We start from the raw sequence: 22876 nt of genomic DNA on the forward strand, positions 1-22876 counted from the left end.
AACTAATTATTTATCCCACAGCTGCTTTTTGGCTTAGCAAATATCGATGACATCATAAACTCTGCGCCCCTCCTTTTTTTTTTACATCACCGGTTGGCATTGTAAATATTTTAAGTGTGAATTGATCTCTGCAATGAATTTACAAGTACATTTCTTCCTTTTTCCTTTAGAATAAGAATATTCCACCCTTCAGAATTTAAAAGCCAGATTTTCTGAAGATTCTACATTCCAGTAGGATACTTTAATTTTAATTTTCTTTGGTCTTAGAATCCATTTAAGTTAGCAAAAAACGTAAAACGGTTGTTTTTATCCAAGAAGTTAAATCATACATTCTCTTAGAATGGTAAGCATTTATCAAAGTTGTTTTAATTAAAATGTGTATTATGCACATCATTGATTTTTAAAGCCTGTATTAAAATGCCTAATGTAGGACTTTAACTTTCATATTGACTCATGTACTATGTGTATGTAGCCCAAAAGTAAACCCAGTCAAAGAAAATCAAGACTTACAAAAGGTTTGGGTTATAGTTTTTGCTTCACTGAAGAGTTCTGTGTTGTATCAGAAATTTCTCCTACTACTCTTTTAAATTGTAGATAACCTAGAGTATTTAAAATAGAGCCAGACCATCAAATTTTTAAATCCTCACAATCCTTCTGAAGACATCTGTAAATGAGGATCTTGAGTAATCTTTGTGGGTGAGATACAGAAATGCGGTCTAGGATGTGTCAAATAGCTGGGTAGATCATCTCTACCGGAAGAATGTTCATAGGTATGGAAGTCACCATAGAAGGTGGTTCATGTTGGCCTGCTTCAGAGCTCTTGACTTGACCTGACATTTCTATAATTTTATCAACAATGCGGGTATTCTTAGACTGGTATGTATATTAGGTTTGCTGATGATGCAAAGCTCACTAGTGAATTTGAATGACAATCACTATTAAACTTGTTATCCCTAAGCCCAGAGCAAGGGCTGAAACTAAGAACTGTATTTAAAAAGAATAGATGTTGGCTTCATTTAGGTTCTAAAATCAGTTGCCCAAGGACATGGAATGGAAGTCCTAGTCTAACAACAGTTCAGGTTGTAAAAAATAGTTTCAGTTCACTTGAGTATTAACCAACAAGACAAAAGAAATTAGTGCTATCTTTGGTGAGATTCATAGATGAATAGAGCCCATATCAGAAACAAACAATATAACACACTATACTCCAAAGAATGCATTGTCAGGGATGTCAAAGGGGGACTGCCTTTGTTGAGTTGGACGCTGGCTCACATGACCTTAAAAGCACCTCCTAAATCTAATTATGCAGTTTAAATTGAGCTCCCAGGCACTTCTACATGAATCTGCCAATGTCTAACTCAGCCTAATTCAGTAATATTTATGTAACAATGTAACTATTATATATCCTTTTGTTGATTTATAATGAATATCCTTATTCTTTTCTACTTAATGATTATTCCCTAGATAATTAATCATCATCACTTAAAGTATATGCATCTATTCTGTGACCACCACTGGGTTAAATTTAAAAGGACATTTCCAGGTATTCTTTCATTATCTAAGATCATAATTGAAATTCTTAGTTCAAAATGATATGTATTTTGAATAGCCATAAAATAGGCATGTGTCCAGGCTTTAAAATATAATTGCACAATATACCTAAATCAACTTAGACAAAGATGGAAGGCAAAATGTGTTCACTCAGTGTCCTCTGTGTATGCCACTATTCTTGATTGTGTTTTGGCTTTCAAAAATATTTCTTTATAGAGTGGACCCTGGTTGTTACTTTTGAACACTGCTTTCTGAACCCCTGTCCCATGTTGGGAGCTCTCCCACATTGTGAGGCAGAGCCCACTCCCCACCATAGGAGCTAACGTGCTAGATACATCATCCTTGCATCCTGGGCCCATGACCCAGACTCTGCTCCGGTAGCAGGTGTTACAGATAGCAACACCCTTGACCAGTCCTGGGGGATCAGTGGGGCCTGTTCTAGAGTCCAGACCTGGTGGCAGCAATAGAAGTGACTTTACTGCACTGGCTCCATGTCATCATTTGAAGGGCTATTTTTGGCTACCTAACCTCTAAACCTAGTTCTGTGGCCCTGCTGGAGAGTCTGTGGGTTACCTTCAGAACAAATTCCTTCTCTGCTAAAATAGGCAGAGCTAGTTTCTGTTCCTTGTGATAAGAAATCCTGGCTGTGAAAGAGTGCAAGTTCATGCTTATGCTGACGTTATCAGTCACTAGGACATACTGAACATGGTACACTCTGAAGAGCACAAAAGGAAATGTTTATTCATTTTATGAGTATTTCTGGAACAAGGCACCTTGCTTGGCATTGGACAGGAGAAGCATACAAACATGGTATTTTCAAACTAGTGGTGTGGGGACCAATAGGAGGAGATAGGGATACTACTGTCAGATAATATGGAGGCAGATATTTTGTGGGTTTCCTGATTCTGAAGATTGATTTAGCCTGGGGATAAAAGACTGGGATAAGAAAGGATGCTCTCTGGGAAAATACTGTTTCATCAATTCATCAAGGCCATTTTTTTTTCCATCTTAACATGAAATTAGGAAACATTGTTAGAGTGTGTCATACTTGTTTTTAAAGATTTTATTTATTTATTTATGAGAGACACACACACACAGAGAAAGGCAGAGACACAGGCAGAGGGAGAAGCAGGCTCCATGCAGGGAGCCCGACGTGGGACTCGATCCCGGGACTCCAGGATCATACCTTGGGCTGAAGGCGGCACTAAACCGCTGAGCCACCTGGGCTGCCCCAGTGTGTCATAGTTTAATTGCCACTTTTTTCTTCTAAACCCATCTACCATATATCACCAAATATGTCTTTGATATACACTATTACATGTTTTAACCCCTAAGAAACAAGATCTGTAAATATTTTTTTGAGAGATAGAAAACAGGAGAGGGGGAAGGGCAGAGGAAAAGGGAGAGAATCTCAAGCAGACTCCCCATTGAGTGCAGAGATTGTTGTGGGGCTGGATCTCACGACCATGAGAACATGACCTGAGCCCAAATCAAGAGTCAGATGCTTAACTGACTGAGCCACCCAGGTGCACCTCAGTAAATTTTTTAAATGGCAACACCTAACACCATATGGAGGCTCTAGAGGATTTAAAATCCCTAAGAGAACTAATTCAGTCATGGAACTGGTGTGGGTTAGATACCAAATTCCTATTCATCTTTGTTGTACTCTTCCAAAGCTGTTAAAGAGTAATAAATTTACCTCTAACTTCTATTATGAACAAAGTCAGGTGCTAATCGTCATTGTTTGGCTGTAAAAAATTCCTCTTTTGGTCATAGTGATTCTCAATTTTGTAGAAGACACCTTTTTAAAAAAATTTTTATTTGGAAAATGTCAAATATATACAAAAGTAGACAGAATAGTATAATGGATCCCAATATTCAAAAATCATCAACTTATGACCAGCACTGTTTGATTTTTAACCTTTTGTCTATTTACCCCATTTTATTTCGAAGCATATTCTAGACACATACCATATATAAATATTTGTTTTTGTATCTATAAAATGACTTTTCAAAAACACATAAGGGCAGTATCATTATTACATTCTTGAAAAAATGTATAATTTGTGGCACTTTTTAAAATAAATTTTGTATTCATTAATTAGGTTTTAAGATGCTTTTGTCTTTGGAGTTTTTTTAAAAGGAAAACCAAATTAGGCCCACTTCCATGTCCACTGATTTCTTTTTAAGAAATTAATATGATGCTGGTAGGTTATATTGCAGCTTTGGAGTAGTATTGATCTTGATTTTCCATTCTGTAGCTTTCTTATGAATGTGTTTTCCATTGAGAATTCATATAAATATGCTGCTGTTCTTGTCATTTCCAAAGAAGTCTTCAGAAAACTCTTATCTATCCCCTTTTTATTTTCATTCCCAAAAGGAAGATTTATAATTACTGACCGTATAAAATGACTTGGACATTCTGTTAGATAATAGGCACACCCACACTGAACCATGTCGGCATTTGTTAAAGCAAATTGTGATGTTCCTGTTGAATATTTTCAGTGCATTTTCATCTATGTCACATCCAGCACTACACTTGCAACTTAGGGCCTAGTCAGATACTGTTCTAGAAGTAGGATGGGCTTTTCAAATCTATCCACTTACTGCAGGCAGCTCTCTTGTTCCTTAAGTCTTAGTTTCTCTTTCCTTTTCTTTCTCTCTTCCTTTTTACTTTTATTCTGTTTTTCTTCTTTTTTTTAAGATTTTATTTTTTTCATGAGAGACACAGAGAGAGAAGCAGAGACACAGGCAGAGAGAGAAGCAGGATCCCTGTGGGGAGCCTGATGCAGGACTTGATCTGAGGACCCCAGGATCACGACCTGAGCCAAAGGCAGATGCTCAACCTCTGAGCCACCCAGATACCTCTCTTTGTTTTTCTTTCCTTTTCTTTTCTTTTTTCTTTTCTTTTTTTCTCTTTTCTTTTCTTATCCTTTCTTTCTTTTCTTTCTTTCTTTCTTTCTTTCTTTCTTTCTTTCTTTCTTTCTTTCTATGTGTTGACAGAGTCTAGGGCACTGGAAGAGGAAGCACCACCCTGGGTATGTCATCTTCTTTAAGTTTTTGTTTTTTTCAAAGTAATACCCATCATTCAAAGCATCATAGAGTTGTCTGTCAGGTAATCTGTCAGTTAATTTTTTTTTTTCATGAAAACCTCCTTTCTTAAGCCCCCATTCACCATCATCTTGAGAATTCTTTTCACCTTTCTCAAATATGGGATCTTCCAATTCCTGAGTCCTGTGTCTTCTCATTCTCTACCTTCATTCTGGTGGAATGCTTCTTTCAGAAACTCTTAAGAAAGCATGCTTGGGAGGTACATGGAAGGCTTGAGTGTCCAAAATTGTCTTCATTCTTACCTCATACTTAATATTTGGGCTGGGTATAGAAATTTAAATTGGAAATACTTTTTTCCCATAATTTTTATTCTTGCTTTCATGTTCCTACTGTCAAACTGGATGCTCTGATTCTTACCCCTTTGTGTATGAATCGTCTGTTCTTGGAATTTCTTGTATTATTTCTTCAATAATTTTTCACATACTTTTTTCTTTTTTGTAATTTCTTCTCAGCAGATATCCTCAAATCTGGAACATTTCTTCAACTTCCTTTCTGTCATTTAAAGAAAATTTCTAAGAACATTTTCTTATTCTCTTAATGTAGATTTTTATTATTTCCTATGTCTCTTTCATGAGTATAATATTTTTTCTAATACTTGTGAAAATTATGGTGTATTGATTGTTTTTTTTCTCTTTGCATTGCTTCTGTTTCTTCCAGATTCCCTGTTTTCACCTTTCTTTGTCTCAATAATTCAATCAAGTTAGAAACTTTCCTTAATTCTCTGATAATCCCTGACATCTATTTGTATTTAAGACTGAGACACTAAAACACTGATTGGAAGCTTTCTATGAATCTGTGGGGTTCGTTGGCCATTTGGCTTCACAGCAGCCGGGGTAGGGGCTGGTGCTTCACTGGGAGATCCACATGTATGTTGGTTAATTTCCTGAGGGATAAATCCCCAGGAGCCTGAGGAGTAGCATTATGACTGCCTCTGTTCTGAGAGTTGAGTGGAAGAAGCCTGGATAAATCTCACATTTATCATGTACATTTTCACCTAAGCTTCTTGGATTCAGTATGAACTAAAAGTTCAGAGCCTCTCTAGTTCAACCTCTTCAAGAATAAGTCTTACCTCTTCTGATAAAATGGAGAGCAGTTATACTTGTTTTCAAAGAATGGGGAAGGAGATCTAACTTTTCCTTATGAAAAATGTCAAACAACCCTTCTGAGTTGACTTCATTGTACAGTACCAGTTTTAGAGGAACTGGGCATTGCTAACTCCTGAATATGACCAAGATTCTGTATTCTAAATTTTATTGCCTATGGGTCAGTTCCCTCACTGCAGGCTTCATTAATTAGGCTAAGTAAATTACCATTTGTCCATCCTCCTTTCAAGTCTAGAAATCTGCTGATATCTCATGTATGCCCTTGTTGCCCTCAGCCTTATGGATTTATGCTTTTTTTATTTCTTTACTCTCATGTTGGCGGGATTTCGTGTGTTTTATTTGTCATGTTTATTTTTTTATTTGCCATATTTAAATAGAAGTCCATAACACAAGTTTTAAGGGCACACTTAAAAGGAATTAAAGTTGTAAAATACTGTTAAGTACATCAGCAATAATTATAGTGAAATAATTACTATGTAGTAAGGATCTCATATTGCCTATGTAAACTTCCACAATTGCCATACTTGTTTTGCTTACTCCTCTTGTCTCCTAACCCATAGTAAATTTTAATACTCTTTTAACCCATTCATACAACCTTCTTAGCAAGAAGTATTCCACCTAACATACACTACTGTAAATAATATGTACTGCCCCCTAAAAAGAGAGAGAGAGAGAGAGAGAATATCATATAATCACTGATCAGAATCTTGTCACACATCCATGGAGAGTCCATAGTACTGACATATTGGTTAGGAAACCTTACCTAAGAGGATAGTCTGGTTAGGTCAGACATAGCTGAAATGTATGTTCATTTGAGGCAACTCAGAGCTTCTATACTGACTTCAGAAAATCCCTAGACTCCATGTATGGGATCTACCCAATTTCCCACTCTTGGATGGCAAAGTCTGTGTCCTGTTTATTTTGTGCCTAGAAAGAACTGAATGTAATAAGTGAATATGTTTATTGACTAGAAATAAGAGTTGAGGTCTTTTCCTACCAATTGGCTGTCTGGCCTTGGCCAAGTCATTTGTTGGATCTGACTGAGGCCCCAAAAGAGAAGGTCACTTAGAAGAGGTGAAGGGGAAGAAAAGGCCCAAGGGTAGAACACTGTGGAACACGTACACTTAAAATGGAGGCAGAAGAATGTGAAATAGATAGAACCAGGAGAACAGGGATCATGAAAGCCAAAAACAGGTGTTCATGAAGCAGCATCACATGAAATTGTATCAACTAAGATAAGGACAAAAAAATGGAGCTTGGACTAGACAGTCCTGTCTTCAGCCAAGTATTTCCATACTCACTAACTCACTCTTTGTGTAGATGAGGCGTGTTTATCACTCCTGAGATGTTTATGGTCAGGGCATAAGATGGTAGCATAAGGAAGTTGGGTTGAGTCCCACGTATGTATGAGAACTTGTATATGTGTGAATGTGTGTGCTGTGTGTAGACTGGAGGCATTGTTATTACCGGGAAGGGAACCAGAGCCCAGAGACTATGTAGTAAGGGATTGGGAGGATCTCCAGTGAGTTAAGAAGGGCATGAGTTGCTCATATGTAATCAACCTGTGACATACCATGGAGTTACTCAGCCTGGTGTAACCTGAATAGAACTGTTTGAGTTGGGGAGTAGGAATCAGTAGTGTGATCTGCTGCAGGCCATTAGTGCTCTTTGTCATCAACCAATGGATTCTTCTGTTGAAACATCAGGGCCTGGAATATGTAAGTGACTGAAATATATATTATTATATATATATATTTATATATATATATATTTATTACTATATTACTTACTATATTTCATTGATTCTAAGATTTTTTTTCCACACACTACTGAAATCAGGCGCATCACAGTTTAATTAGCAGCATCTTATTCTTCCTTAAGGACACACGACATGATGATGCATTTTCCCTTGATGGCCATGATGAAATACCATTGGACAGGATCAAATAATATTTATTCAGCAAACAAAAATTTATCAAGTCATGCATATCAAGTCATAACTCTAAAGTGAGTTTAAAACTGTTTTTAATTTGTTTTACAGTATGAATTGTTGCAGAAGCCCAACCTAAAACACCTACTTGTCATAAGTGAGTGCTACGGGTGACGCATCTGTGTGATCAGGGTCGGCAACTGCCTTAGGGGCAGGATATTCTGTTTGCCTCCAGGCCTCTGGAAATGCTCCAATTTGCTTGGATTTCCCTGTCAAATGTTTCTAGCAGATGCCCTAACTATATTTTCATTATAAGAAAGAGAAAATTTGGAATGCTTGAATGACTCAACCGTTTATTTTTATTATTATTATTTTAAAAGATTTTATTTACTTATGAGCGACAGAGAAAAAGAGAGAGAGAGAGAGGCAGAGACACAGGCAGAGGGAGAAGCAGGCTTCATGCAGGTAGCCGGACCTGGGACTCAATCCCGGGTCTCCAGGATCACACCCTGGGCTGCAGGCGGCGCTAAGCCGCTGCACCACCAGGGCTGCCCTGGCTCAGCCATTTAACCGAGTCCCACATCAGGGTCCCTGCATGGAGCCTGCTTCTCCCTCTGCCTATGTCTCTGCTCTCTCTCTTTCTCTGTGTCTCTCATGAATAAATAAATAAATTCTTAAAAAAGAAAATTTTACAAAAGGTATCAGTTTAGATTGGCAAAATCATATCCATTTAATTTTTATACAGACATAGGTTTACCATTTTTATTATGGTTTTATTTAGAAATTTAACTTCTAAACTCAAATATGTAAGTGAGAACGTACAAAATCTACATTGAGTAGTTCTGTGGAAAAATGGATTAATACTTAGATTTTGAAATTTCCTTACTCTTTTAAAGATGAAAGACAAATTTTATCAGTTCTGCTTTCCCTACCTTCACTCCCTCCATGAAAACCTTTAAAGGAGATCATAAATATATTTGCAGGCAAACCTGAATTCTGTGGCTGGCATGGGCCTCCATTGCTATAAATCATAAAAATAAACCCTGGATGAGTATTTTATTCCTGAAGAAGGGAAAAAAACCTTCCTAGTTGTCATTTTAGTGAGTGTCTGCTGAGCATTTTTCAAGCTAATTGCCAAAGGAGGAAAGTTCTGGAATGTGGCCTCAGGGAGAATGTTATACATGAGCATAATACCTCTAATGTGGTATGCTGGCCAGCATGTGTGAAATGTAAATGCATAATCTGAAAGATTTTCCATTTCTCTAGGATGGTGAATTTGCATCTTGCTTGCTCTTTCCCCTCATCTGCATACATGTAATAAAGTAAAAAACCACATTATATACATGTTTCAAATGCTCAAAAATACCTTAAAATTTTTTCTTTACCTTCTCTTTCTTCCCCTTCCCTGCCCTGCCCTCCCTATTTCACAGGGTAAATGACTGCATTCTATCCTCCGAAGCCTGAGTCTGGGGCTCCCTGACACAGTGCTTCTTAGGACTTCACAAAATAGGAAGCACCATGCAAGCTTAGACATTCCCTAAACTTGCTAATCCAGACCTATTTATTTACCGGATTTGAGTCTGATACTTGGCCCACCAGATTTATTTTTTTATACATTTTTTATTGGAGTTTGATTTGCCAACAAATAGCATAATGCCCAGTGCTCATCCCATCAAGTGACCTCCTCAATGTCCATCACCCAGTCACCCTGTCCCCCCTCCCACCTCCCCTTCCACTACCCTTTTTTCATATCCCAGAGTTAGGTGGCTCTCATGTTCTGTCACCCTCTCTGATATTTCCCACTCATTTTCTCTCCTTTCCCCTTTAATCCCTTTCACTATTTTTTCTATTCCCCGAATGAATGAAACCATATAATGTTTGTCCTTTTCCAATTGGCTTACTTCACTCAGCATAATACCCTCCAGTTCCATCCACGTTGAAGCAAATGGTGGGTATTCGTCATTTCTAATGGCTGAGTAGTATTCCATTGTATACATACACCACGTCTTCTTTATCCATTCATCTTTCAATGGACACCAAGGCTCCTTCCACAGTTTGGCTATTGTGGACATTGCTGCTATAAACATTGGGGGTGCAGGTGTCTCAGTCTTTCACTGCATCTGTATCTTTGGTGTAAACCCCCGGAAGTGCAATTGCTGGGTCGTAGGGTAGCTCTATTTTTAACTCTTGGAGGAACCTCCACACAGTTTTCCAGAGTGGCTGTACCAGTTCACATTCCCACCAACAGCGCAAGAGGGTTCCCCTTTCTCCGCATCCTCTCCAACATTTGTTGTTTCCTGCCTTGTTAATTTTCCCCATTCTCACTGGTGTGAGGTGGTATCTCATTGTGGTTTTGATTTATATTTCCCTGATGGCAAGGGATGTGGAGCATTTTCTCATGTGCTTGTTGGCCATGTGTATGTCTTCTTTGGTGAAATTTCTGTTCATGTCTTTTGCACATTTCATGATGAGATTGTTTGTTTCTTTCCTGTTGAGTTTAATAAGTTCTTCATAGATCTTGGATACTAGCCCTTTATCTGATATGTCATTTGCAAATGTCTTCTCCCATTCTGTAGGTTGTCTTTTAGTTTTGTTGACTGTTTCTTTTGCTGTGCAGAAGCTTTTTATCTTGATTAAGTCCCAACAGTTCATTTTTGCTTTTGTTTCCCTTGCCTTCATGGATATATCTTGTAAGAAGTTGCTGTGTCCAAGTTCAAAAAGTGTGTTGCCTTGTGTTCTCCTCTAGGATTTTGACTGATTCTTGTCTCACATTTAGATCTTTGATCCATTTTGAGTTTATCTTTGTGTATGGTGTAAGAGAATGGTCTAGTTTCATTCTTCTGCATGTGGCTGTCCAATTTTCCTAGCACCATCTATTAAAGAAACTGTCCTTTTTCCAGTGGATAGTCTTTCCTGCTTTGTTGAATATTAGTTGGCCATAGAGTTGAGGACGCATTTCTGGGTTCTCTATTCTGCTCCACTGATCTATGTGTACATATAATTGGGGTTCCAGAGAGCGCCAAGAGGAACAGAGGGTCAGAAAGCATATTTGAACAAATCATAGCTGAGAACTTCCCTAATTTGGGGAGAGAAACAGGCATTCAGATCCAGGAGATAGAGAGGTCCCCCCCAAATAAATAAAAACCATTCAACACCTCGATATTTAATAGTGAAACTTGAAAATTCCAAAGATAAAGAGAAATTCCTTAAAGCAGCAACAACAAGAGACACCTAACTTATATGGGGAGAACTACTAGATTAACAGCAGACTTCTCGGGATCCCTGGGTGGCGCGCGTTTTGGCTCCTGCCTTTGGCCCAGGGTGTGATCCTGGAGACCCGGGATCGAATCCCACGTCGGGCTCCCGGTGCATGGAGCCTGCTTCTCTCTCTGCCTATGTCTCTGCCTCTCTCTCTCTCTGTGACTATCATGAATAAATAAAAATTAAAAAACAAAACAAAACAGCAGACTTCTCCACAGAGACCTGGCAGGCCAGAAAGGGCTGGCAGGATATATTCAGGGTCCTAAATGAGAAGAACATGCAGCCAAGAATACCCTATCCAGCAAGGCTCTCATTCAGAATAGAAGGAGAGATAAAGAGCTTCCAGGATAGGCAGAAACTGAAAGAATATGTGACCACCAAACCAGCTCTGCAAGAAATGTTAAGGGGGACTCTGTAAAAGAAAGAGGAAGCCCAAAGAACTAATCCACAAGAACAGGGACTGAATAGGTATTACGATGACACTAAATTCATATCTTTTAATAGTAACTCTTAACATGAATGGGCTAAATGATTCCATCAAAAGACTCAGAGTTTTGGACTGAATAAAAAAGCAAGACCCATCTATTTACTGTCTACAAGAGAGTCATTTTAGGCCTAAGGACACCTCCAGCCTGAAAATGAAAGGGTGGAGAACGATTTACTATTCAAATGGTCCTCAAAAGAAAGCTGGGGTAGCCAGCCTCATATCAGACAAATTAAAGTTTATCCCAAAGACTGTAGTAAGAGATGAAGAGGGACACTATATCATACTTAAAGGGTCTATCCAACAAGAGGACTTAACAATCATGAATATTTATGCCCCTAATGTGGGAGCTGCCAAGTATATCAATCAATTAATAAAGACATACTTAGATAATAATACACTAACAGTAGGAAACTTTAACACAGCACTTTCTGCAAATGACAGAGCTTTTAAGCACAACATCTCCAAAAAAACAAGAGTGTTAAATGATACACTGGACCAGGTGGATTTCACAGATATATACAGAACTTTGCATCTGAACGCAACTGAATACACATTCTTCTCAAGTGCACATGGAACTTTCTCCAGAATAGACCACATACTGGGTCACAAATCAGGTCTCAACCGATACCAAAAGATTGGGATTGGGGAGCCTGGGTGGCTCAGCAGTTTAGCACCACCTTCGGCCCAGGGCATGATCCTGGAGCCCCGGGATCAAATCCCTCGTCGGGCTCCCTGCATGAAGCCTGCTTCTCCCTCTGCCTGTGTCTCTGCCTCTCTCTCTCTCTGTGTGTGTGTCTCTCATGAATAAATAAATAAAATCTTAAAAAAAAAAAAAAGATTGGGATTGTCCCTTGCATATTTTCAGGACACAATGCTTGAAACTAGAACTCAATCATAAGAAGAAATTTGGAAGAAACTCAAACACGTGGAGGTTAAAGATCATCCTGCTATAGAGAAGAATTAAAAAGATTCCTGGCAACTAGTGAAAATGAAGATACAACCGTTCAAAATCTTTGGGATACAGCAAAAGCAGTGCTAAGAAGGAAATACATTGCAATACAAGCATCCCTCAAAAAATTGGAAAAAAACTCAAATACACAGGCCCACCAGATTTCAAAGACTGACCTCCTCCTTCTGCTTTGTGGATCAGCTCAGCCAGAGTCCGGTCCCTCACATGGCAGGTGGCTTGCTAGCCACTTCTCATCTACAGCTATCTGTGCCCCTGTCTCTGTTCCCACAGAGACATGCGTGTTTGGGAGCAATTTTGAAGTAATCACATCTTAAAATGATCTTGGCTTCAAATATCTATAAGATTGGGCCTTTATGGGAATAGTTGCCTTGCTCCTCTGTTTTTCCTTCCCCACTAGATATATAGCTAAGGCTGAAGGAAGGGTGGAAAAAGAGGAGCCTGTATCTGTTACTGTAAGCATCACAAATCTCTCCTTGGCTGATTGAGGGATGTCAATACTGTGATTTCACTGGACTCTAGCACGGCACTAGTAACATACTCTAAGAATATTTGGGGGGAAAGTGGAAATTGCCCCACAGGTTAAAAACATTTACTTGGAGTTTAGTACTTCCATCACGAAATTTTCTCAAATACTTTTAGAAAATATTTAAAGTGGCATAGTATAATAAAGACACAGGATAAATGGAATTGAACCAAATTAGCCATAGGCTTTCTTCTGATGCCCAAAGCAGCTTTCGATCAAATGTATTTTTAGGGGAGAAAATTATGAAAGTTTTATTTCTGGACCCTATGGTTCAATGTATCATTGTTTCCTTCTTTCAAGTGAAATGAAAAGAAAAGCTCAAAGTGAGGAAATTAAATCAGTGGCAAATAATTTTGCTACTGCTGACCTTGACTTTATCATGTGCAGGGTGAAGTTGCAGTTGTGACCCCCTCCCTCAAATGCTAAGCAGACTTTTTTTCACTTCTGCTAAAAAATGTTGCCCAAACCTTGTCTTTTTAATCCAGACCCCAGGGGACAGAGAGTGGAATGTGTCTTCCTCCCTGATTATAATAACACATTTTGAGACTGACCTGTTTGATTTTTTCCTCCTCAGTTGTGTCATAGCATGAAGAGAAAACAACCAATTAGAGAAACCTAAAGGAGAATGGAACTTATTTTGCTTTTCAATGACTTTATGAAAACTCATTCTAGTTAGTACATATTTTCTAAGTAGATGTGGAATATTTTACCAGCCATTGGATATATTTCATGTACAGTAAAAAAAAAAAGTATTTTATTTGTAAACTAAAAGGTGTAGTGTATTATGAAAACAAAAACAGGTGGGCTGAAAGCAAACCCAGGGAAAATGCTGATTTGAAGACCCTGTCCCACCAATCAATGATTCAAAGAGTAATTTGGGGAAAATGAAATCACCACACAAACAGCTGGAGCTTGAATTTCATTGGATTCTCCCCCAAGGGAGTGCTAGATTTACACTGAGGGGAAGGGAACTTTCACTATGTGTTATTTCAGCATTCTACAACTAAGGATTCATATGTCCTTGGACATGCGGCCTCAGGAGAGGATATAAAGCCCACCTGTTGGGGCTCTGTTGTGTAACTTCCCATAAAATCTTCTTGTTTGGAAACTTTCCCATCTACAGTGCATTTGCTTCAGGACAGGAAAGAGTTTAATTTTTAGTGGAATAGTAACCCTTATTATGCAAGAGTTCCCTTGCTAGGTCACAGAGGAACACTAAGTTTTCAAGTGCAGATAGATGTACATCTGGGCTTTATCATTAGCTCTGCAGTTTAGTTTTAGTTGAATACATTATTTATTTATTTCACTCTTCTGTCAGTCCAGAATTTTACTTCAGTGGTTTCCAGAGGCAGCACAGGAGAGTGATTCATAACAATGCCTCAGGAGCCAGGCTGCAAGGCTTTGAATCTCAGCTCTGCCAGGAATAGCTGTGTGACCATGGAAGGTTGCTGAACCTCTCTGTGCCTCAATTGTCCCAGCTGTAAAATGGAGATAATTATTATTATTCACTTCATAACAGGATGACTGTTAAGTAAGTTAATATAAACAAATATATCACAGAATATTGCCTGGCACATGGTAAGCACTTTTTAAATTAATCACAAAACTTTAGGCTGAGACTAAATTTGTAAATTGAATTTTAGTTTTTAAATGTGTTCCATACAACTTTTTTTAAAGCTAGAATAATCCCAAATTAGGCAAATTATGAGAGTAGAACACTGTTCACTTTGTAGACTTTTATTTACATATAAACATTATGAGTCCACAAGCATTTGGTTGTTAACAGTTACAATTGTTAGTCAGAATTTAAAGGGCTACATACGATTTTTTTTTGTCTCATGCAGGGATTATGATTTTATTGAAAGGATTTCTCTTCCCTCTAGTTGAGTGCTTAATTCATTCCCTGGGATGCTCAATAGACAGAAGGGTTTCTGAGAGGCTGGGTCACCCTGAGGGACTCTACAAAGAGCCGTAGGGGGTTTCTCACTCAAAGGAGTCAGGGCAGGTTCCCTGATGCCAGGTGAGAGAATGAGTTCTCAAAGGAGCAGATCACTCCTGCTGTTCCTTTCTTCCCAGCTGGGAAAAAAAAAAAAAAAAAAGAAAAAGTACAAAGGGGACATAACCCCACACACAGCAGTGAAGTGTCAACAGATCTGTGGAGATGTTTGATGCATCAAACATAGTCATTTGATCCTTTCCTTTGGAACAGGTCTGGGTAGTGGAGAGGAATCACTGCAGATAAACTGAAAGGATCAGGAAACCCACGATTATGATCATATTCTTTATTTTGGTTAAAAAAAATCTACAAGCTTTTCTTTCTCTTCCAGTGGGGAGATTTTTTGTCTTACTGGTACAGTTATGGATTAGTGCATTCCTCTAGAAGGGTGCAGAGTTCATCCCAACAGACCCATCCTGAGCGCCCCCCTCAATGTGCCAGGCGTTGTGTCAGGCCCCACGGCTTCCCTGGTGCCCTAAAGGAAAGAAATAGGAAATGCACCACTTCAGAACAGCAGGAGGTAATTCTGGTGTCCGCCTGGTTAAAAACCCCTCTGGAGAGGAGGTCACAGGGAAGAGATGGCACACAGCGCAGTTCCTACATGTCCTTGCATGTTGTGAAGCCGGTGGCATTAGAGTTCATGTCTGACTAAAAAAAAAATGGTGAACTTTATATAAATAATACCTGAATAGTTCTGAGTTAAACAAAAAGCTAATAGGAGTGTTTTTCAAGTAGTGAGACAGACACAAACAAAGCCAAGTGACTTAATTAATCGAGTTAATCAACAGGCTGGTGTATGAAATACTTGAGAATCTATCAGGGCTACCGTTTTGTTTCAATGCTGTGCAGACCAGAGGCAGCCTCAATTCTCCCTGATGTCTGGCCCTGCCCAGCACCTGAAAAATGATGCTTTGGCTACAAAGGAATAGATTAACTCAGCACCACTCTGGGGAAAAGCAACTCAAAAGACATTTTTGTGAAACCATAGTGGCTCAGAGTATCATACTTTGCACACTAACTATTTCATGTTCCTATCTTTACACAGATGGTCTAGTTAACAGTAACTAGGACATCGACAATTGTGCCTCCTTTAAAACAAAACTAGATTTAAAAAAGTTAGTGGGCAGTAATTTTTGTAACAGAAAACATTTAACGAAGTTACCAGATGGAATACCCAGTGAGTCCTGAGCTAATAGCACTTACACAAGCTTTCCACCCAAAGCCACTTCTGGTGTTTCCTGTTTGGGGGACAGAGAATTAGATAACTAGAACTAATTGTTGTTTTTGTTTCCTGTTTGGGGGACAGCTAATTGGAACTAAGTGTGATTTTCCATCTCCTTACTTTTCCCATCCACTTGGTAATGCCTTCTGAATATCTTCCACTTCTGTTCACTTGTCTCCACCATCACTGTCAATGTCCCAGGTCAGGTCACAATGGGACACAATTTATCTAAAGTCTCCTCAGTGATTCTTCACTTGACAAAATGACTTTTTATTTTAGAAGAGTCTTTAATAAGAATGATAAAATATTAATCCTAACAATGAGTACCAACTCATTTAGTGTATATTGTATACCTGTCACTATGCTAAGCACCTTACTTGCTTTGGTCCATTCAATCCTTAGTACAACCCCACAAGGTAGTTATAATTTTTTCCCCATCTAATAGGGAGAAAACTAAACCCTAGAGAGGTTAAACAACTTGTCTGAAGCCACTTGGCGAGTGGAAGATCCCAGATATGAACTGTCTCTAAAGCTCATGCTCTTAAGCACCATGCACACACTGCCATATTTGCTGAATTTTCCCTTAAATAGTAAAGCTCCCCTGCAGTATTAAACTATGTGATAATACCCAGCAGGATGCTAGCACATAGAATTCAGAAATGTGTTTTGTTTGTTTTGTTTGTTTGGAATGGATAGATTCAGGAACACTTATGTAGAGCACAGGAAGCTCAAGTGTTACAATACCACACTTCTCCCACATCATTATGAAAAGACATTTTTTTAGATAAACCAGTTTTCTAAATAACAAACTAACAATTTAGGATTTTATTGTTATTTTGATAAAATCTTTCTGAAATGCATTTTATTTTTTATTGCCTTAGTAGTACAATTCTAATTTATTACCCTAAGGACAAAGAACTATTTATGAGCAACAAATGTTGTATATACTACTGACTTAGTATTTCCTTCTGGATTGTGGTTTTAATTACCATCTATATGCTGGGGAAGCCCAAATCTTTGTCTCCAGCTGAGATTTCTCTCTTGACTTTCAGATCCATGTATATTCACACTACCACTTGACCCTGCAAGTTCAAAACGCTGCAAAGACCCCCAAATACACGTAGACCCTTAGATCTGCATCTCCAGAATTCCATACCTTAGGGGAAGGAAGATCCTACTGTCTACCCATAGGGACAGGCATGGTGTTTGACTCCTCCTTTCCTTCACTAGTTTTCCCTAATCAGTAAATTAACCCAAGTCCTCTTGATTTTACTTTCTAAATATCCATCACACTTATCTCTGTCTATTGTCTTCTCCGGTCACTGGTTATCTCTGCCTGGATTGTTGTAACAACGCTCTAAATGGTGCCCTACCTATAGTTCTCTCACAATCTAACTTACTCTCCATACTACAATCAGAGTATATTTTTACTACCAGAAGTCTGATCATGTCACATCTCAGTTTGAAAACTTGTAGTAGTTCCCCACTGCTTGTGGGACAAGGTTCAGATGTCTTTAATATAGTCTCCTTCTGGGCAGCCCAGGTGGCTCAGCGGTTTAGGGCCACCTTCAGCCCAGAGCCTGATCCTGGAGACCTTGGATCGAGTCCCACGTCAGGCTCCCTGCATGGAGCCTGCTTTTCCCTCTGCCTGTGTCTCTGCCTCTCTCTCTCTGTATCTCTCATGAATGAATAAATATAATCTTAAAAAAATAAAGTTTATTTATTTTTTAGTAATCTCTATATCCAATGTGGGGCTTGAACCTATAACCCCCAAGATCAAAAGTCACATGCTCCTCTGACTTAGCCAGCCAGGCGCCCCCAGATTTCATTAGTTTTTAACCTAATGTCCCTTTGCTGTTTCAGGATCCCATCCAGGATAGCACATTACACTTAATATCTGTGTCTCCTTAGGAATCTTGTGGCCCTGACAGTTCCTCAGACTTCCCTTCTTTGTGATGATCTTGAGAATTAGGAGGAGTACTGATTGGGTATTTTATGGAGTATCAATAAGAATTTATCTGATGTTTTTCTCATTATTTTGGAGGAATAGGTAGACCAAAGAGGTAAAGTGCCTTTCATATCACATCGTATCAAGGGTACAGAGTCTCAATATGACTTGTCATTGTGGTGTTAACCTTGATCACTTAGCTGAGGTAGTATTTGCCAACTTCATCTAGTGCAAAGTTACTAATTTCCCCCCCTTTCCATTTTGTGCTCAAGAAGTCACTATGTCCAGCTTACATTTAAGGGATTAGGTGTTAGACTCCCCCTCCTTGAGGGCAGAGTATCCACATAAACCATTTGGAATTCATTTGTACTAAAGACTTACATATTCCCCCTTATTTATTTATTCAGTCATTTATATCAGTATGCAATCATGGATATTTATTTCCTACTTTGGGCAATAATCCAATACTACTTTATTTATTTTGTTACTTGAATAGTTCCAGCTTTGGCCATTGGGAGCTTTTTTGGTTGGCTCCTGTGTGTATTTGATATATCCTTGACTGTTTGTCTTTCAAGCACTCCCTTACTTTCTGGCACAAGACTCTTCAGGCACACCCTGTATATTCCCTGCCCCAGCCCTAGAATCAGCCATTTCTCCAAGGAACCCTAGGTCCCTTTATTGTCAACCATATTCAGAACCACCATCTGGATGCTGGGTAGGTACTAACACTTTAATACAAGACTGGATTCATTTTTTTAAAGCCATAAAAGCACAAAACATCTTCCCACCATCTACGTCTATTATACATTCTTGCCCCTTTGTTTGGCTTCAGATACATGTTAAGAAATAAAACCAGGAAGTCGAAGGCCAGTTTTCCCCAGGGGTCTTTACTCCAGTCCTCACTCCTTCCCTCACCTCCCAGAAGCAACTGCAATCTTCAGTGGAGGTGTAGACACTCTTTTACTCTTTGTCAAACATTCATGGAAGAGTTACAGAAACATATGTAGTAAGAGAAAAACCTGGCTTTTATTTGGGTTGTTCTGGGTGGCAGTGGTGTCTCAGCTCCTTGCCTCTCTCCCACAGCCTGGGGCCCCACTCGTCTCTTCTCTCGGTTGCCTCCAGCCACTCTCTCTTCTCTAGTCTGTACCCTTCCATCTTGTCCCAACTTGCTGCTTTGCAGGCAGCTTCTGGCAACCTCCTTGTAGGGAGGAGGAAGACCAATAGCCTGTAGATGTTGCAAAAGCAAACTGCAAACTGGAAAATAGAAATTTGTCTATTCTAGACAAATAGAAAACTTCATTGTTTTGTTCAAAGTGCCAAAAAAAATGTTGGAAGAGGGGGCTGCGGGTATAACGTTCATTCATTTGGAGTACTTGGCTCTTTATCATCTAATTTTTAGCTTAAAGATATCAGCAGTGGCTTCTAGCTATTTTTGAGTTGTACTTCTGGAAAGCTGAGGCTGCCAGATCTAAGACCACCAAATATCTAGAAATTATGATAGTTCATTTTATGATTTTTCATTTCTTAACAAATACTGTTCTTCAAAATATAGGAATAATACTCAAGACAGAGAAAAACCTTACTATTGACTAGACTGCTTATGAAAGGAATTATTTCTCCAGCAAGGGACTTACAATGAAAGACTAACTACATTTATAAAGTGAAAGCCTTTGGCTATAATCACCATTCACTGAATTGCAATGCTATGTGAGCAGTTTAGTTGATCATATTCTGGTACATGACATGTTATCTGCTTACTAAAGTAAGCAGTGATCTTGGTTTTGGGATTTCTAGTCCCATTAATAGTAAATATATTAAATTTCTTCCCACAGCTTACACGTACTCTGACAAAGGCAAATTTGGAAGCATTTACTTGAGGACAGTGGCTAACACATAGATAATCACAACAGGCGCAATGAAGCACTTCCTAAGGTAAGTATCTATGGTTCTCTGGTTGAGCCCTCTAAAATGGAGATATTTCCTTTCCAGTTAGGAAAATATTTCTATTCATCATTTGTAATCCTATAACCAGGTCTCTTAGGGGTGCATAAGCATTGTATTCTGGCTAAAAATAATTTGGTCACAAGATTCCTCTGCTACTGCTATACATACTGATGCTAAGAGCCCTTACCGGGAGGAGATGACAAGAGATTCTAAGAGACCACAGGCACAAAAGCATGATGCAGGCATAGTCTGGACAGCCTGGATGCCATGCATCTCTAAAGCCTTAAAGTCAAGGTTTGAGGAATTAGTAGTCAAGGAATCAGTACAATTTATGTAGAATCATTTCCCTGAGAAAAAAGTAATTTTAAATATTCCTTAATTAGTTAATTTTTTAAAGATTTTATTTACTTATTCATGAGAGAGGCAGAGACATAGGCAAAGGGAGAAGCAGGCTCCATTCATGGAGCCTGATGTGGGACTCAATCCCAGGACTCCAGGATCATGCCCTGAGCTGAAGGCAGATTTTCAACCGCTGAGCCACCTAGGCATCCCATAAATATTCCTTAAATTTAGATTTTGGTTGGCTGGCCAATCATACAGGTATTTTCAAACATTCTTTTTTGGTAGTAAAAAATATATATGTTCATATGTATATTCTAAGCTTTTGCTCTTCCTGCTGCCTCGATGCCTCTGAAATCTGCATTAATTGTTGATTCCTTTAAGATTGTGCTGTACAGGGCAACTGGGTGGCTCAGTGACTAAGCGTCTGCCTTTGGCTCAGGTCGAGATCCCAGGGTCCTGGGATCAAGTCCTACATCAGGCTCCCCACAGGGAGCCTGCTTCTCTCTGTGTGTGTCTTATGAATAAATAAATAAACTTAAAAAAAAAAAAAAGATTGTGCTGTACAGAGTAACATATACACTGCTGTGTTTTGTGGTGATTTTGTTTTGTTTTGAAAGCTGTTTGCCTGGACCTATAATCATAATTATTTTTAAGAGCATTTGACTGCCATTCACAATCTGTTAATGAAATTCCCAGAGAAATTTTACATCGTATTAAAATATGACAAAATAGAGTTATTCTGGTCCTGAAAGTTAGAAAATAATACCCACCTTCCAGAATATGGAGTTTCTTTTCCTCAAAATGGCCTACCTCTATTATGCATTCTTACTCCTTGCTCTGGCTGTTTTCTCTAAGCAAATAATTAATGGGCTTCTTTTAGGAGATGATTTAATTCCTTTAGTGTCTGCCATTTAAGATTTTCTTTTCCTCACTGATTTTGGTTACAGCACTGTGTCTGGAACACCTAGATCAGTCTGTGCAGGACTCACTGTGTTTTGGTGGAGCTTTTGGTGTTAGAATTACGAAAACCTTTCAGGAGGTCCCTGTTAAACTGTTTATCGGCTTTAGCTTTTGTTTTACTGTACAGAATATTCCTCAGCCTGTTTATCTCAGCTGTGCAAAAGGACAGTATTTGAAAAATCACTAGGATATCTGCCAGCACAGGACTGACTTGACATGGTTTTGGTTGCCATGGTAATTAACCCATCTATTTACTTACACATTCATGAAAAATTGGTATTTATGAATCCCTCCTGAATGTAAACATGGTCTTTTAGTTGAAGTTTCTAGTGTTAGATGAAGATTAGAGGTCAGCAGCTCCTTCTGACAAAGGGGAGCTGGTAGTGGTGAAATCTGTGGCAAGATTCATATTACTGGGTTCCCTCTTCAGAGTCTTATTTTAGAAAAATTTGAGCAGCCTCTAAACCAGCCATTTTAGGAGAAATAGTATTTGCTTCTGTTTTCTATTAAGCTAAACATCTGCAACACTGTGTTTCATAGAGATTAGAACATTTTTGATTAATTTGTATTTGAGATTTCGAACTGGTCTGGTGAAAATCTACTGCTTAACCTCACACAGGCTAGCCCTAAGACCAGAGCCAGCACATCCCAATCAGTTACATGTTCTGATACAAATTCGTCTCTTTTAACTTGAGACATATTTTATAAATATGACTTGACATTGATTCTTTATATGAAACTGAAGCTGGGGTAACAGATTACATATCAAGAAAGAAACTTAAGGATTTTCATTGACCATTGGTTTTGAAATAAAGCAATTGATGGGGAGAAAGTATTTAACACTATCATGAGATAAAGGCTTCCAATTAGCAAAAATATCTGTAAATTGGTTTTTTAAGTCATTCACATTTGATTAATTTCTAGTCCACTCATTGATTTAGTAAGCACTTACTGCTAATAATTCCACATTTTTAATTTTTATTTTCTCTTTATAACAAAGTAGGGATTAATATCCCCTTGTAGAGAGCAGAGCAAGAAGGCTCAGCAAAGTTACATAACTCATCCAGGAGTACACAGATATCTGAATGCAGGCCTGTCTGACTTCAGAGCTGTTCCTCATCATTTCTGCACCGTGTTACCTCCTCACTGTGTGCCTGTCGTGAGGTGTTGTAGGTGATACAAAAGCCAATATGAGGTGATCTCTGCTCCTAACCTACCACTTGCACACGCATACAAAACTCAGATATAAGAAGGAACGTGATCACTGATGGGTCACAGGCATTTTGTGGCAGGAATTTTCAGAGAAGGCCTCATTGAGATGAGGCTGAGAGAAAGGGAGGCTGGACGTTAATATTTTTAGATAAGGACAGAGGGTGTGGGAAGTGGAGAAGTTGCAGGAGACATAGGCTGAGAAAGGACCATTTGCTGATCTGGTCCTTTCATGAGGAAGCAGGTTGGATACCACAAGCAGCAGGTGGTCTAGGTTTGTTGGCCCTACATAGACCCTTTTCAGCGTGAGTAGAAGACA

General features: G+C 38.8%; 1 protein-coding gene and 1 pseudogene across 6 annotated transcripts in view; one reads left to right on the forward strand and one right to left on the reverse strand.

Annotated features, from left to right (window-relative positions):
- The window catches only part of ELMOD1 (ELMO domain containing 1), a 68754-nt gene that overhangs the window by 4848 nt on the left and 41030 nt on the right, over nt 1-22876 (forward strand). For 4 of the 6 annotated variants that reach the window (XM_072821817.1, XM_072821819.1, XM_072821820.1 and 1 more), the window contains one exon: nt 19935-20034. In XM_072821817.1, the coding sequence (XP_072677918.1) occupies nt 20018-20034 (17 nt within the window). In that variant the 5' untranslated portion in view covers nt 19935-20017. Of the gene's footprint in view, nt 1-1464; nt 1544-19934; nt 20035-22876 lie in introns of those variants that run through there. The other 2 variants (XM_072821818.1, XM_072821821.1) reach the window with 2 other exon arrangements.
- Nucleotides 2830-7440, reverse strand: LOC140625905 (rRNA N(6)-adenosine-methyltransferase METTL5 pseudogene; annotated as a pseudogene).

This window comes from Canis lupus, chromosome 3, assembly GCF_048164855.1.
Source record: "Canis lupus baileyi chromosome 3, mCanLup2.hap1, whole genome shotgun sequence".
In the NCBI taxonomy this organism is placed as follows: domain Eukaryota; kingdom Metazoa; phylum Chordata; class Mammalia; order Carnivora; family Canidae; genus Canis; species Canis lupus.